Genomic DNA, 13,813 nt, shown 5'->3' with positions numbered 1-13,813 from the left:
TGGAAGCAAATTCTCTTTCATGAAATGAAAGAACCGATATATTTTCTCTGGCTGGTACTAACATGGAGGATGGATGACTTTGAAGCCACCTTATGGGACAAGAGAAATGTGTTTGGCTTCGTGAATCCTCCCAGGAAAGGAAGGAGCAAAGCTGACTCCAAGACAGTGTTTAGGTGATCTCACCAAGATCTTTGACTAGATGTTCCCAACTGTCCTTTAAAACTGGAAGGGGCTGAAGGTCATTTCAGGAAGGCATTCATTCTCCAAAGGATGGGAATGTTGTGCCCCCTCCCCGCCGCTGGCAGCAGAGTTGGAGGGTGAGGAGGTTGGGGAGGAACATTGGCCGGTCCTGGGGGTTGAGGAAAGCTCAGACGAGGGCTCTGCATCAGAGGCAGAGAGGGAGCTAGATAGCAATGAGGCAGAGGAACAGCTGGAGCCTGTTCCTAGTGTGTGCATGGGCAGAGCTGCCAGAAGACAAGAACAACTAAGAAAACAGGGTTGACTTAGGAGTAAAGCTACACCTTGGAGGTGATTGGCCCCTCCCATAGGCAACAAAAGAGGAGTGAATGGGGAGTGGGCTTTTGCAGGAAACAATTTGTTCCTTTGGTCGGTTCAAGATTGGCAAGTTCTGTGTGTGACTTTAAGGGACTCTGTGGCAAGTTTGCCTTGCCCTGCATTTGGAAACTAGTTATCTGGCAGCACTCCAAACGAGATAAGGTGCATGTGGATAAACATTCCTCTGAAAGACTGTTTACTAAGCTGACTGTGAATGAAAGGAATTCACAGACGTGTAAATAAAAGACGTTTTGCAGCGACCAAGACTTTGCTTCTTGTTTTCTAAGGAAGCCTGGGCCAGAACAGGGGAAGTTCTCTTTGACCCAAACTCTCCATAGGCCCTCTCCTCTTGGGTTGCTATCATGTGGGATACAAATGGGGAACTGCCCAAAAACGCACATATAAGGCAAAGAGTTTTACATTCTTCTATTTATGAGTATATAAAACCGTGTTTATTCAGTGGGAACTGCTCAAGCAATCCTTAAATCAATTCCACCACATGCCTAGTCAGGTGCATTCTCGAAAGGCAAGAACTGATGATGAGTGACAAGCCAGTTCAGGCAAGGAGAAAATATTTCTCACTCTGAGAAATCTAAATATATTCTCCCCCACTCATCCAGCGATCACTGTTCTATTGTCATCACAATCAGTCATTCGGCGGAGAGAGTGCCTGTCGTAGACTCACTACAAAAATCACTTGGAGTGGGTCGGTTGGCAACGGAAGGTTGAACATTCTTCCAAGAATACTTGATCACAGAACAGGAGGTCACTTCTCAGTTTTGTTTTAAGCAGAGATGTACCAAAAATGGCAACCTCAAACCCACCCAATCATTTGATTGTGTTGTGGCCTGCCAACGGCCCGCAGAGCTGGCAGCAGATTCAGACAGTGAGGAGGTTGGGGAGGAACATGGGCCAGTCCTGGAGTCTGGGGAAGACTCTGAAGAGGGCTCTGTGTTGGAGGCAGAGATGGGGCCAGGGCTGTCCAACAATTATCAGTTGCCTTTGGAGTCGGAGATCAGTGGGGCAGAGGAACAGCTGGCGCCTGTTCCGATGTGCCCATGAGCAGAGTTGCCAGACGAAGAGAACAACTAAAGAACAAGGTTTGACTTGGGACTAAGGCCACAGGTGGATGATGAATGGCCCATCCCAGAGGAAATAAAAGAGTAGTGAAGGAGGAGTGGAGTTTGCAGGAGACAATTAGTTCGCTTAATTGGTTTGTGACTCTCCAAGGCTCCTTGCCACGTTCTGCAGATATCGGCCTGGCAGCTCTCCAAGCCAGATAAGGTCTGCGACTGTAAATCCTCCCTTGAAAGACTTTGCTGGATGTGAATAAGCAGAATTAACAGTCAATTAATAAAAGGGGTTTTTGTCGGGACCAGGAGTTTGCTTCATGCTCATGGGAAGCATAGGTCAGAACAGATTATCTGGAATGTGTTGGGAAACTGCCAGCTAGGCTGGAAGGAGGAGTTTAGTGGGGACCCAGTTTGGAATCATTGCATACCATAAGGGACATAAATGACCTCTCTAAGATGCACAAAGCCTTATCTGGTCGTTCCCTGGAGATGGCAAGCAGTCTGGAGAGACTCTTATAACTTAGGTAGAAGACAATAACATGTGTTAAATAGCTAACATAACTATTTAAAAGTGGTTGTGGCTACTTTGGCCTGATGGACTGTCTACTTCATGGCTTTCCCAAATACTCCTAGGGCATTTGATGTATGAAATGTGGTTTAGAAATTGAGAAGTTGTGGGAGCTTCGTCCCTGGACGCTTTCAAGAAGAGACTGGACTGCTATCTGTCAGAAATGGTGTAGAGTCTGCTTGGGTGGGGAGTTGGACTAGATGACCTACAAGGTCCCTTCCAACTATGTCAATCTGTTCTGGAGGTAATGCTGCAAAGGTGGGTTCCTACCAGTTCGCACCTATTCGGTAGAACCGGTTCGTCAAATCTACCGAACCGGTTAGAAGAGGTTCCACCAGTGGACCCGGAAAGCAGGCCACACCTACAGAAGAGGTTCCAAAATTTTTTGAAACCCACCACTGACACACACACACACACACACACACACACACACACACACACACACAGACAGACAGACACAGAGAGAGAGAGAAAGAGAAAGAGAAAGAAAGGAAGAAATAAATAAAGAAAAAAAGAAAAAAGAAAGAAAAAGAGTGAGAGATGAAAGAAAAAAAAGAAAAAAGGGACAGAGAGACAAAAAGAAGGAAAGAGAGAAAGAGAGAAAGAGAGAGAGAAAGAAAGAAAGAAAACACATGGCTGGCAAGCCACTCCCACCAGGTCATATGGCCGGCAAGCCACTCCCACAAAGGAGGCCACACCCACAGAGTAGGTTCCAAAATTTTTTGAAACCCACCACTGCATTGCTGAGTCTTGGAAACTTGTACTGTACACACTTAGTATCATTTATAGCATTGTGCAAAGGGTGGCAAATATTAGGTGATCTTTCTCTAAAGTCACGGTTGAGTAACAAAAGACACATAGTTGAGATCAGAGGGCTGTATTTAATGTTCTTATTACATTCCATGGGGTGGTGGGGAGAGCTCAAAGTCTCAAGTTACAATTCTGTCTTTATCAAATCACGGAGCGTTTTCCTTTTCCAAATCCTTCTGAATGCAGTAGAAACCTAACAGGCACAATAGTCAACTGCAATGCGTGACAGCTTTGATTGTTGTTTTTTTTTTAATACTGACAAATAAATAATATTCGCCTTTAAACTCATAATCTTTTGGCCTCTAAACCTGAAAAATAAAGCAGGCTGGGAAATCCAAGAGGGATTGAAAAATTTTCTCCCGGAAAAGAATGGCTGGAAGGAAAGGGGAGGGAGAAGCCGCTGTGATATGATGGAAAAGAAGAATAATATGGTTTGATAGTATTGATTTTGCAAGAGAGAGAAAGAGACTTGAATGAGTTGCAATTGACTAAGGGCAGCTGGGACAAAATGTAGGGCTTGTAATTGTATTCTTCCTCCATTTGGAATCCCAGTAATAAAAAAAAGATATGAAAAGAACGTCATTAGATTTATGCCGTCTTCTCTCCAAGGGGTGATTAACAGAAAACCTATTGCGCTCAATTTCTAGGTCATTGCCAGAGCTGATAGAACCAGCTGTTAAGTGTGGGAGGAAGACTCTTTCACCTTCAAATCTCATTGCAGCCATTTGCCGCTCAAGACCAGTGATGGGATTCATTTTTTTTTCTACTGGGTCTGTGGGCGTGGCTTGGTGGGCACGGCTTGATGGGCATAGCAGGGGAAGGATACTGCAAAATCCTCATCCCCTCCCCACTCCAGGGAAAGGATACCGCAAAATCTCCATTCCCTCCCCACTCCAGGGGAAGGATACTGTAAAATCTCCATTTCCATCCCACTCCAGGAGAAGGATACTGCAAAATCTCCATTCCCTCCCCATTCCAGGGGAAGGATACTGCAAAATCCCCATTCCCTCCCCACTCTAGGGGAAGGATACCACAAAATCCCCATTCCTTCTCCACTCCAGGGGAAGGATACTGTAAAATCTCCATTCCCTCCCCACTTGAGCCACTTGAGCCAAGGTGGCGCAGTGGTTAAATGCAGCACTGCAGGCTACTGCTAGATCAGCAGGTCAGCGGTTCAAATCTCACTGGCTCAGGGTTGACTCAGCCTTCCATCCTTCCGAGGTGGGTAAAATGAGGACCCAGATTGTTGGGGGCAATATGCTGACTCTCTGTAAACCGCTTAGAGAGGCCTGAAAGGCCTATGAAGCGGTATATAAGTCTACTGCTATTGCTATTGCTACTTCAGGAGAAGCATACTGCAAAATCTCCATTCCCTCCCCACTCCAGGGGAAGGATACTGTAAAATCCCCATTCCCTCCCCATTCCAGGGGAAGGATACTGCAAAATCCCCATTCCCTCCCCACTCTAGGGGAAGGATACCACAAAATCCCCATTCCTTCTCCACTCCAGGGGAAGGATACTGTAAAATCTCCATTCCCTCCCCACTTCAGGGGAAGCATACTGCAAAATCTCCATTCCCTCCTACTCCAAGGGAAGGATACTGCAAAATCCCCATTCCCTCCCCACTCCAGGGAGAGGATACTGTAAAATGTCCATTCCCTCCTACTCCAAGGGAAGGATACTGTAAAATCTCCATTCCCTCCTACTCCAAGGGAAGGATACTGCAAAATCCCCATTCCCTTCCAATCAGCTGGGACTCAGGAGGCAGAGAGTAGATGGAGGCGGGGCCGGTCAGCGGTGGTATTTACCGGTTCTCCAAACTACTCAACATTTCCGCTACTGGTTCTCCAAAACTGGTCAGAACCTGCTGGATACCACCTCTGCTCAAGACCTATGCCCATCTGCACCCAAGGGAACATAGCTTTTGAGCAAAATGTAGGAGGGCATTAATAATCCCTTCCAAGGTACCTCGTAACACAGGAATGCCTAAACCGGATGACCTTGAGGTTCTGCCACATAGAGGAGGGCTAATTTGTCCATTTATGAGCCTTACGACTATGCTAATTACCACAAAAGAGTGGTGGTTAGCCCAAACCTTTAGACACTGAACCATAAGCAAACTAAAGAGACTGGGTTTATATCCTAACTAAAGTTAACACTAAGCAATGTCAATGCAGTATGGATGCATCTGCTAGATCTTTACCGTGGCAAATGTATTGTGTGAACAGCAACAACATGCTTGGTGTTAGATACCTCAAAGGTAGAGAAAAGTCCTACACTTAGGCAAGAAAAGCTTTCTTCATCACTGAAAGCTTTCAAGAAGAGATTGGATTGCCATTTTTGTCAGAAATGGTGTAGGGTCTCCTGCTTGAGTGGGGGTTGAGTTGAGTTTATTGGTCTTGTATGCTGCCCACTCCCGAAGGACTCCGGGCGGCTTACAATAAACAAGGGAATGAGATAAATAGACAAAAACAACACTTTAAAATACGCAACATTCACAGTTACCGTGGGGCTGGATATTTCATAAGCCCCCCGGCCTGCTGGAGCAGCCACGACTTGGTGGCTTTGCGGAAGGCTGGGAGGGTAGTAAGGGTCCGGATCTCCACAGGGAGGTCGTTCCAGAGGGCTGGAGCTGCAACAGAGAAGGCTCTCCCCCGGGGAGTCGCCGGCCAACATTGGCTGGCAGATGGAATCCGGAGGAGACTTAACCTGTGAGATCTAATCGGTCTATGGGAGGTAATCGGCTGGACTAGATGACCTATATAAGGTTACTTCCAACTCTATTAAGCAGATCTGATCTGAAGTTGTGGAAATGTGGAAGGTACATTATGATGCACCCAAAACTTTAAAGAAAAAAAAATCTTGCCAAGCATATTTACCGGGTATCTGTGAATATCTTGGAAACGTTCTGGCTGTTAGCATGGTGAAGTAGCTTAGGCATGATGAAACACAAATCAGAGTACCAGCTCTATCTTTGACTATGGAGATTCTCAGCCATTCAGGTCATGGTTGTCCCAAAGATGCTTTTTCAAAAGGCAACTGGACTTCCTTTGTTTTTCCCTGAAGATGTTTTGCTTCTCATCCAAGAAGCTTCTTCAGTTCTATAGATCCCTTATTGACCCCCCAGAACTGAAGAAGCTTCTTGGATGAGAAGCAAAACATCTTCAAAGAAAGAACAACAAGAAAACCCAATTGCCTTTTGGGGTGACTGAATACGTAGTGTTGTGTTGCATTGTATTCTATTCTATTCTATTACATTGCATTGCATTGTATTGCTTTGCATTTATCGTATTGTACTCTGCTCTGTTCTAGTGAAGTTTCTTGGATGAGAACCTAAACAAAGGCGAGTTGCCTTTTGAAAAAGCACCTTTCCGTTGTGTTGCATTGCATTGAATTGTATTTATTGTATTGTACTCTGCTCTGCTCTATTCTACTCTAAGCTGAAGAAGCTTCTTGGAAGAGAAGTGAAACATCTTCAAAGAAAAATAAAGGCCAGTTGCCTTTTGAATAAGCACCTGGACCTGGATGATTGAGAAGCTCCGTAGATAATAGATTTAGTCATTTGACCATATCAAAAATATAAAACTAATACAAATCGCAAAGAGATTCAAAGAAAACAATAGAACAACTTTGCAGTGAATCCTCCCCCCTACCGTTAACCCTAGTCTGATCTAAATCATCCTAATTCTCCCATCGTTGCTTCTTGTTAATGAGGATTGCTGATGGGGGAAAACAAGAGTCGGTGATGCATTTTTCAGAGTTCACTAAACAAAGACACCATCCAAACTCATCTTACCTGGAGAGCGAGGGGTTTCCACCTGACGTTCTTGAGAAGTGCCGGAGCAGAAACGAGCGTATTCTGAGGTCGCTTCTTCAACGTTAGGATCACGCCGTTTGGGTCTTCACGCAACGCATTGACCAAATTCTTTAACTGCCAGCCAACCTGAAGAGAGAGAATCCTGTCACTGAATTTTTTGAAAGGTTGTTTATTAGCTTCCTGTAATTAAGGCTGCTTTTATGTTAATACGAGCTTGTTACCCGGGCTTCGCTGTGAAACCATGTGATCAGGCCAGCCCGCAGCTGGATGAGTCACGTGCTGGCCACGCCCATGTAAGGAAAGTGGTAGTTGGAACAGAATTCCTTTCAGGTGGGGAGGGGGAGTAGACTCCTTAGCACCGACACATGTTAATATAATACTTATAAGAAATACTGATGATATGATGGTCATTTCTGAAAAGCGAACTTGACGTTACTCATGTTGGGGGCGCTTGTGGTGGCCGATTGGTCTGCCACAAAAAAAAAAAAGAGCTCGGGAGGGCTGTGCATGGCCTCCTGAGCTCCATTTTTTGCTGATAAGGGGTTGCAGGAGGCCGTTGCAACCCAAAACAGAGCTCGGGAGGGCTCTTCACGGACCTACTGAACTCCATTTTCACTGGCAGAGGCACTATGGGCTGGTCCTTCGCTGTTTCCAAGGTGGCCCCATGGGTCAGATCTAAGCAGCCAGCAGGCTGAATACAGCCCACGGGCCTTGAGTTTGACACTCCTGCATTACAAAGTGTTTGTGGCAGAATTGACAGATTGGATTGATTGCAAATATCCAGATGACCACCAGATGGGAGTACAGGATTAGAGTTCTGTGTATGTCTTTGCTGCCACTTGGTGGTCATTTGTAGGAGTGCAGGATGTGTGCACAAGTAAGTCATGATGGGAATCCCCCTATTAAAGCGGCTCCTTTTTTTTAGCCAGCCTGGCTGTTTTAACACTTGCGTTAATGTCGGTCAAGCAAATCCTTAAAGCAGCCACAGTTTTATTTTAGATTTGAAATAAGAAGCCTGGAGGAAACAAAAAAAGAGGCCCAACTTCTTTTAAATACTTTTACACAACTGTAATATAGATCTCATAGATCATTCTCGGCAAGATTTGTGTAGTGCCTGTTAAGCACTTTATTTCTTTGTCTTTTAAGAGAAAAAGGTAACGTTTGCTTATTTTAATTTTTAAACAGGGCGATAGTGTGATAAACAATCTGTTGCACTACCATTACTTTTAAAAAAATAATAGAGACAGTGATGTACGGTTCTAATTTTTATATCCTCTAACAAACTGAATTATTGCTTTTAATTATCTTTTCTACTGAAGGATCACTCTATTTCACTAGAGGCTTTCTAAAGAGCAGCTTCAGAATAATTACTAAATGAATCCCAGCTGCTGTAATAGGATCTGTTAATTTGGGGGGGTGGGAGAGGGTAGGGGAGAAATTGGAATGGGGAGGTTGGCGAAGGGGAGCTTGCATAGCGAATAATATTGGTGCAATTTCTTCAAGGTGTTTAATTAAAGATAAAACATCATTTATTTGAGCTATGGAAAAGTCCACAGGGTTTGGGGGGGGGGGGGACGGAATTTATTAAGTTATTGCAAGTAATAACACTATTTGCAAACAAAGCTCCAGTAACATACACGCATTTCTCTGACTTGAAACTTAGATGTATTCTAAATGTGTGTTTCCCCCCCTTAAAACAACAACAGGAAAAGAAATTCACCCCTTTACTTTCTCATATGGAGGACTTTATAAGTTTACAGTCTCTTTTGTTTGCGTGAATAAACACCCCACCTTCCTGGAATACGCAATGTTTTGCTGGAAGTTAAAAGCCACCTCCCTCCTAGAAAATGAAACGTTTTAGAAAATATTAAAGGGCACAAAATTTCCTCTAAAAGGGAGGCAGAAACTCAGTGCCCCCTTCCTTTTGTCAATGGTCTATTAAGGTCTGATACAGTCTATTCTACATAACAAAGATCTCCCCTCTCCATCTAGCAAACAGAAACTCACCACAAGACACCTGAGAAAATTACATCAGCCAGCAAGGCATACAGGCTTGGGTCTCAGGACAGCCTATAGAGATAGCTAAGACCCCCCCCCCTCCCCGGGAGTCTGACAACCAACCAGAATGCATTTCTTACACAGGAATGGGAAGCTCTGGGTTGTCCCCCAGTGAGGGCATAAAACCCAGGGACTCTCAGGTTCTCAGTCCTTTTTCTGTTCAGGAGCTCAAGTCCACTATTAAACCATCTTTCCAAGCAGCCTCCATGTTTCCAGTGTCTTTTTCCCCACTTGAAACTGAACCCCAGAAGGACGTTTCTTCCAACAGTTTAAACAATGTTTTGAAAGAGCCTCAAGCGAACAGTTGGAACATATAAATAAAACAAGCAAAAAAGAGTATTCCCCCCGCCCTATTACTATTGCACGGGGCATTTATAGAAGAACCACTAAAGTGTTCAAGTGGTTGAGTGTGGGAAGACACAGGGTGAAGGAAGCAACAGCTTCTTAGCGTCAGGTTTGGAAGCCATCGTTTGCATTGCGCCTTCAGGCCTGCCACATTTTTCTGCTGTGGGAAACTGGGGGGGGGGGGGATGAAATGGCGTATGGGAGATATATAGTCTAAATAACATTCCTTTCTCAGAGAGTCAAGGACGTCTTGCCCTGCAGCTGCGATGGTGTGTCTGGGAGGCATCTCCAGTTGGGACGGTGCTTGATTGGACCATGTGATGGACATGTGGGTGCTGGGCAGGGACTTGGAGTTTCATTTGGGTGGGGAAAAGCAAGAAGCTTTCAGATTCGGGTTTTCCCAGATGTGCCAATATGACACCTCTAACAAAGTGGAACTTTGAGGAAACTCAAGAACTCAGAGTCTTCTTTTGTTGGGGGTGTTCCTTGGACCCCTGATACTTAGTGTGACTTCCAAATCCACTCTGGGATCTTGTCAAGCCAAACGCAGCCTCTCCACGATCATTCTCTTTTTCAGGTCATCCTCGAACTTACGACCATGATTGAGCCCAAAGTTTCTGCAAGACCGTTGTTAAGTGAATACCCCCCATTTTACAGCCTATCTTGTCTCAGTTGTCAAACGAATCACTGCACCTTTTCAAATCAATAACATGATTGTTAAGTGAATCTGTCTTCCCCATGGACTTTGCTTCTCAGACAGTTGCAAAAGGGGATCATGTGATCCCGGGATGCTGCAACCATCATAAATATGGGACAGTTGCCTACTGTCTGAATTTTGATCACCTGACCATGGGGATACTACAACTGCTATAAGTGTGAGAATCGGTGATAAGCCATGTTTATCAGTGCCGTTGTAACCTTGAACGGTCAATAAATAAACTGTTGCAAGTAACTACCTGTAGTTACTTGCAAGGTTCAGCAGGAATGCTACCACTCAGGACCAGCCCTGATTAGTATTTAGATGGGCTGCCATTATATTTCCTTCCTCATTTTTCTGCTTAGCCAAGCATTCTTAGCCTTTCATGGAATTTCCTGGAATTCGAGATTATTTTTTTACCCCATCTCTGTTTTCTCTCTCTGTATTTACACTTAGAGGTTCTCCCGATGCAAATCTTCTACATTACATGAAAAATTACAGCTGGCTAGGATCCGTTTAGACTATTCGAGCATGTACCATGACCTCATTATTAGCAGATGAATGTTGTATTGCTTGATCATAACAATCTTGCCAATACTGAGAAAATAATCACCCTGGAGAACTTAAGGAAAGGAAGTTGTATCCCTGGCTTCCTATTTAATTCTTGTCAGTTTTAAATAAATCAATAATGACTAAGCTTTCTCTTAATCTCGTGGCATAGCAACTGCTACAGAAGTTAAATGACATTAGTGGATTCACACTTGGTGTTAAGTCAGAAGGTAGCTTGCTTACTTTGGATTTATCATGATGGATGAACTAAGCCAGGGGTGTCAAACTCGATTTAATTGAGGGCTGCATCAGGGTTGGGGTTTAACCTTGGGGAGGAGGTGTGCAGGGGGGCATGGCCAGCTTGATGTCACTCGTGTCGAGGGTGCCTGTGGTGTCCCAAACACTCTGCCAGTGAAAACAGGCTCCTGAGTTCTGTTTTTGGCTGCAACAGCCTCCTGCAACTTCTTGCTACCTCGCTTTTTGCTGGCAAGGTACCGTGGGGCAGTCCTTCACTGTTTCCAGGCTGCCTTCAGGCCTTGAGTTTGACACCTCTGAACTAAGTCATTTGTAAAATCATGCCTTAAGGTGAGATGTAAAGAAGGCCGTTATCATACATTCTGACCGTCAAATTGAAAAGAAACCTTGGTTTAGCACGATATGTGACCTACAACCCCAACCTTGTTTAATATCGGTTCCCCATGTCAATATTGTCCACGTAGTCTTCACTGGAGCAGAGGTCCGTTGCTACCGGTTTGCACCAGTTCGGGCGAACCGGTAGTGGAAATTGAGACTGAGTTGCCGAACTGGTAGGGACAGCAGGCTGGCCACGCCCCAGAACCAGTTCCCTGGTTGCCCATGCCATTGCTGGTATGTTTTTTACTCATTTTATAATGTTCTGCACAAAGCGCATGTGAAGCAAACTGCCAGTACCGCCATCAGGAATTCAATTTAATTCAATTCAATTTATTAGATTTATAGACTGCCCAATCCCGGAGGACTCACCACCGCACTGGAGGTTTTTCAAGAAGCAGCTGGACAGCCATTTGTCTGGAGTGGGAGAAAGAGGGGAACTGGTTGTGCAAGTTGTGGCCTGGCACATGCACACGTGTGCGCAAGCTGGTCTGCTGCTTGCACAACTCGAGCACATGTGCCAGCCAGAGGCTTGTATTGCCAGGTTCAGAACAGGCCATGGCCCAGTAATGGACCACGGCCTGGGGTTTAGGGGTCCCTGGTATAGAATTTCCTGCTCGAACAGGGGATTGGACTGGAAGACCTCCAAGATCCCTTCCAACCCCATTAATCTATCTCTATGGTCATTTTAGGAACTACAAAAGTAGAGAAGAAGGCGCTGAAAATAGCCCAGCCATGCTGTACATGCAGTGAGATTTTTTTTTAAAGGTTAAAGAAAGCTGGAGGAAATCCTTGTCTCTTTATCTTTAAAAAAAAATTAAAATAAAATAAAACAAGTGCAATTCTTCCTTCCAGTCAGACAGATTTTATTTGGTGGGAAAATTCCTTAGAAAAGAAGACCAGATGGGGGTGAAAAACTGCCATGTCAAAGTGATACAAGGAAGGAGGAGAATGCATAGCCCTGTTCCCAGATAAGTGTAGTTTAAAACAGGTGAAAAGAAAAAAACCCACAGATGCAAACAAAGCTTGCTCTTTCTAAATGATTATTGACAAGAAACGGAATGGTCTGCAGTGCACAGTTTACATCCAGTCCTTTGGTAATGGATTTAACCTCATTTAGAATTGGATTTAGAAATATATTTTACCGGGGAGAAAATCATACTGGATTCTGACTTAGAGTCCCACACAATTATCAATACTGACTTTGCTCGCATAAGTTCTGTTCCTTTCCTCCAGGCATAAACCCAATCATTTCCAAGATGATTTCTTTTTAACCTAGAAAATGGTTCTGGCTATAAACGAATTTGGGGTTTTATTTCTAAATGATTTCCCTCTCATCTCTGCCTTTAAGTTAGGGTCCTGGGGAAAAAAAATGACAGTCTCATCCTCCTGACATTTAATCACAACCTGGAGAACCAGCTGCACTTTATGAAAAACCGGAGAGAAATGTGAAAAACCGAGAGCCTTGGCCAATTTCACGAAGCTCCTTCTTGTCGGAGAATGTTAAATAATTAATGCCCCCAAAGATAAATGGCTTGAAGAGGAAGCCTTAATGAAGGAGTCATTAAAAACTAAAAATATATATAATTGAGGCCATCCGCTCCCAAGTGTCAGTAGACTGAAATGGAAAGCTCTTAAAATATTATTGATGAGATTTGTTGAGTATTGTATTGGGGCAAAAAATAGAAAGACGACGTCATGATGGACTGGAATTCTTGACAGAGGATGGAAAATTGGAGACACCATGAATACCAGCGCTGCCTTCTAAAGGAGTCATTTTAATAGCCACCATCAAAGTTAAGACATGGTAGCACTGGGTGGTGTTGGTGGGGAAATTCAGCAGGTTCTGACAGGTTCTGAAGAACTAGCAGTGGAAATTTTGAGTAGTTTGGAGAACCGGCAAATACCATCTCTGGCTGGCCCCGCCCCATCTATTCTCTGCCTCCCAAGTACCAGCTGATTGGGAGGGAATGGGGATTTTGCAGTATCCTTCCCCTGCCATGCACCTTGATGTTACAAAGCTTCTTCATGAAAATAGGACTTAGATGATTCCTCAACACAAAGTGGACTTATAAGTCACATAGTTTTCTGTTGTGGCCTGTCGGCCACACCGGCCCCTCCAGCAGCCGAATCAGAGGAGAAGGAAAAGCAGGCGTATATTTCCAGCCTGAACTAAAGATCTAAGAATTATTAAAGTAGCATCTGAGAATACAGATGTTTTCTAGTAGGGTGAGGGTCTTTGTGTGTGTTAAATCAGGATGTTCAGGTCCCTAAATTCAAAATTTCCAGATACATTTATGAAATGATTGAAAATCTTTTATGGACTTTTGGCTGGAAAAAAAGAGAAAAAAAGAACTTGTGATTAGAAAGGGTAGACTAAGAAAAGAAGGAAATACATCATAATCTTAGAGAATGTAAGAAATGTACTTGTAATTTAAGATTAGAAGCCTTTCCTTTTCTTTCCCTTCCCTTCTCTGCCTTTCCTATCCTTCCTTTCCCTCCCCTTCCCTATTTTCTCCTTTCCCCCTTTCTCCTCTTTTTCCCGCTTACTATTTTGCTTTCCTTACTTTTCTGTTTCAAAGTCTGTATGGCTTTGACTTTTAAAATATTCTTTAATCAAAGTTTATGCAGTATATATAAATACATTCAAACTAGCGATCTTTCAGCAGTTGTTATCACTCCTTACCTCTAACAGCTTCTTTGCATCAATT

General features: G+C 44.0%; 1 protein-coding gene across 1 annotated transcript in view; it reads right to left on the bottom strand.

Moving 5' to 3' along the window:
* LOC116516224 (connector enhancer of kinase suppressor of ras 2-like) overlaps positions 1-13,813 on the bottom strand; it is a 371,953-nt gene that overhangs the window by 111,472 nt on the left and 246,668 nt on the right. The window contains exon 9 of the mRNA XM_032228651.1: positions 6,803-6,949. Within this exon, the coding sequence (XP_032084542.1) occupies positions 6,803-6,949 (147 nt within the window). The remainder of the gene's footprint in view (positions 1-6,802; positions 6,950-13,813) is intronic.

This window comes from Thamnophis elegans, chromosome 12, assembly GCF_009769535.1.
Source record: "Thamnophis elegans isolate rThaEle1 chromosome 12, rThaEle1.pri, whole genome shotgun sequence".
Taxonomy (NCBI): Eukaryota; Metazoa; Chordata; class Lepidosauria; order Squamata; family Colubridae; genus Thamnophis; species Thamnophis elegans.
Note: the sequence above shows the minus strand (reverse complement) of the source record. Positions and strands in the feature narration are given on the sequence as shown.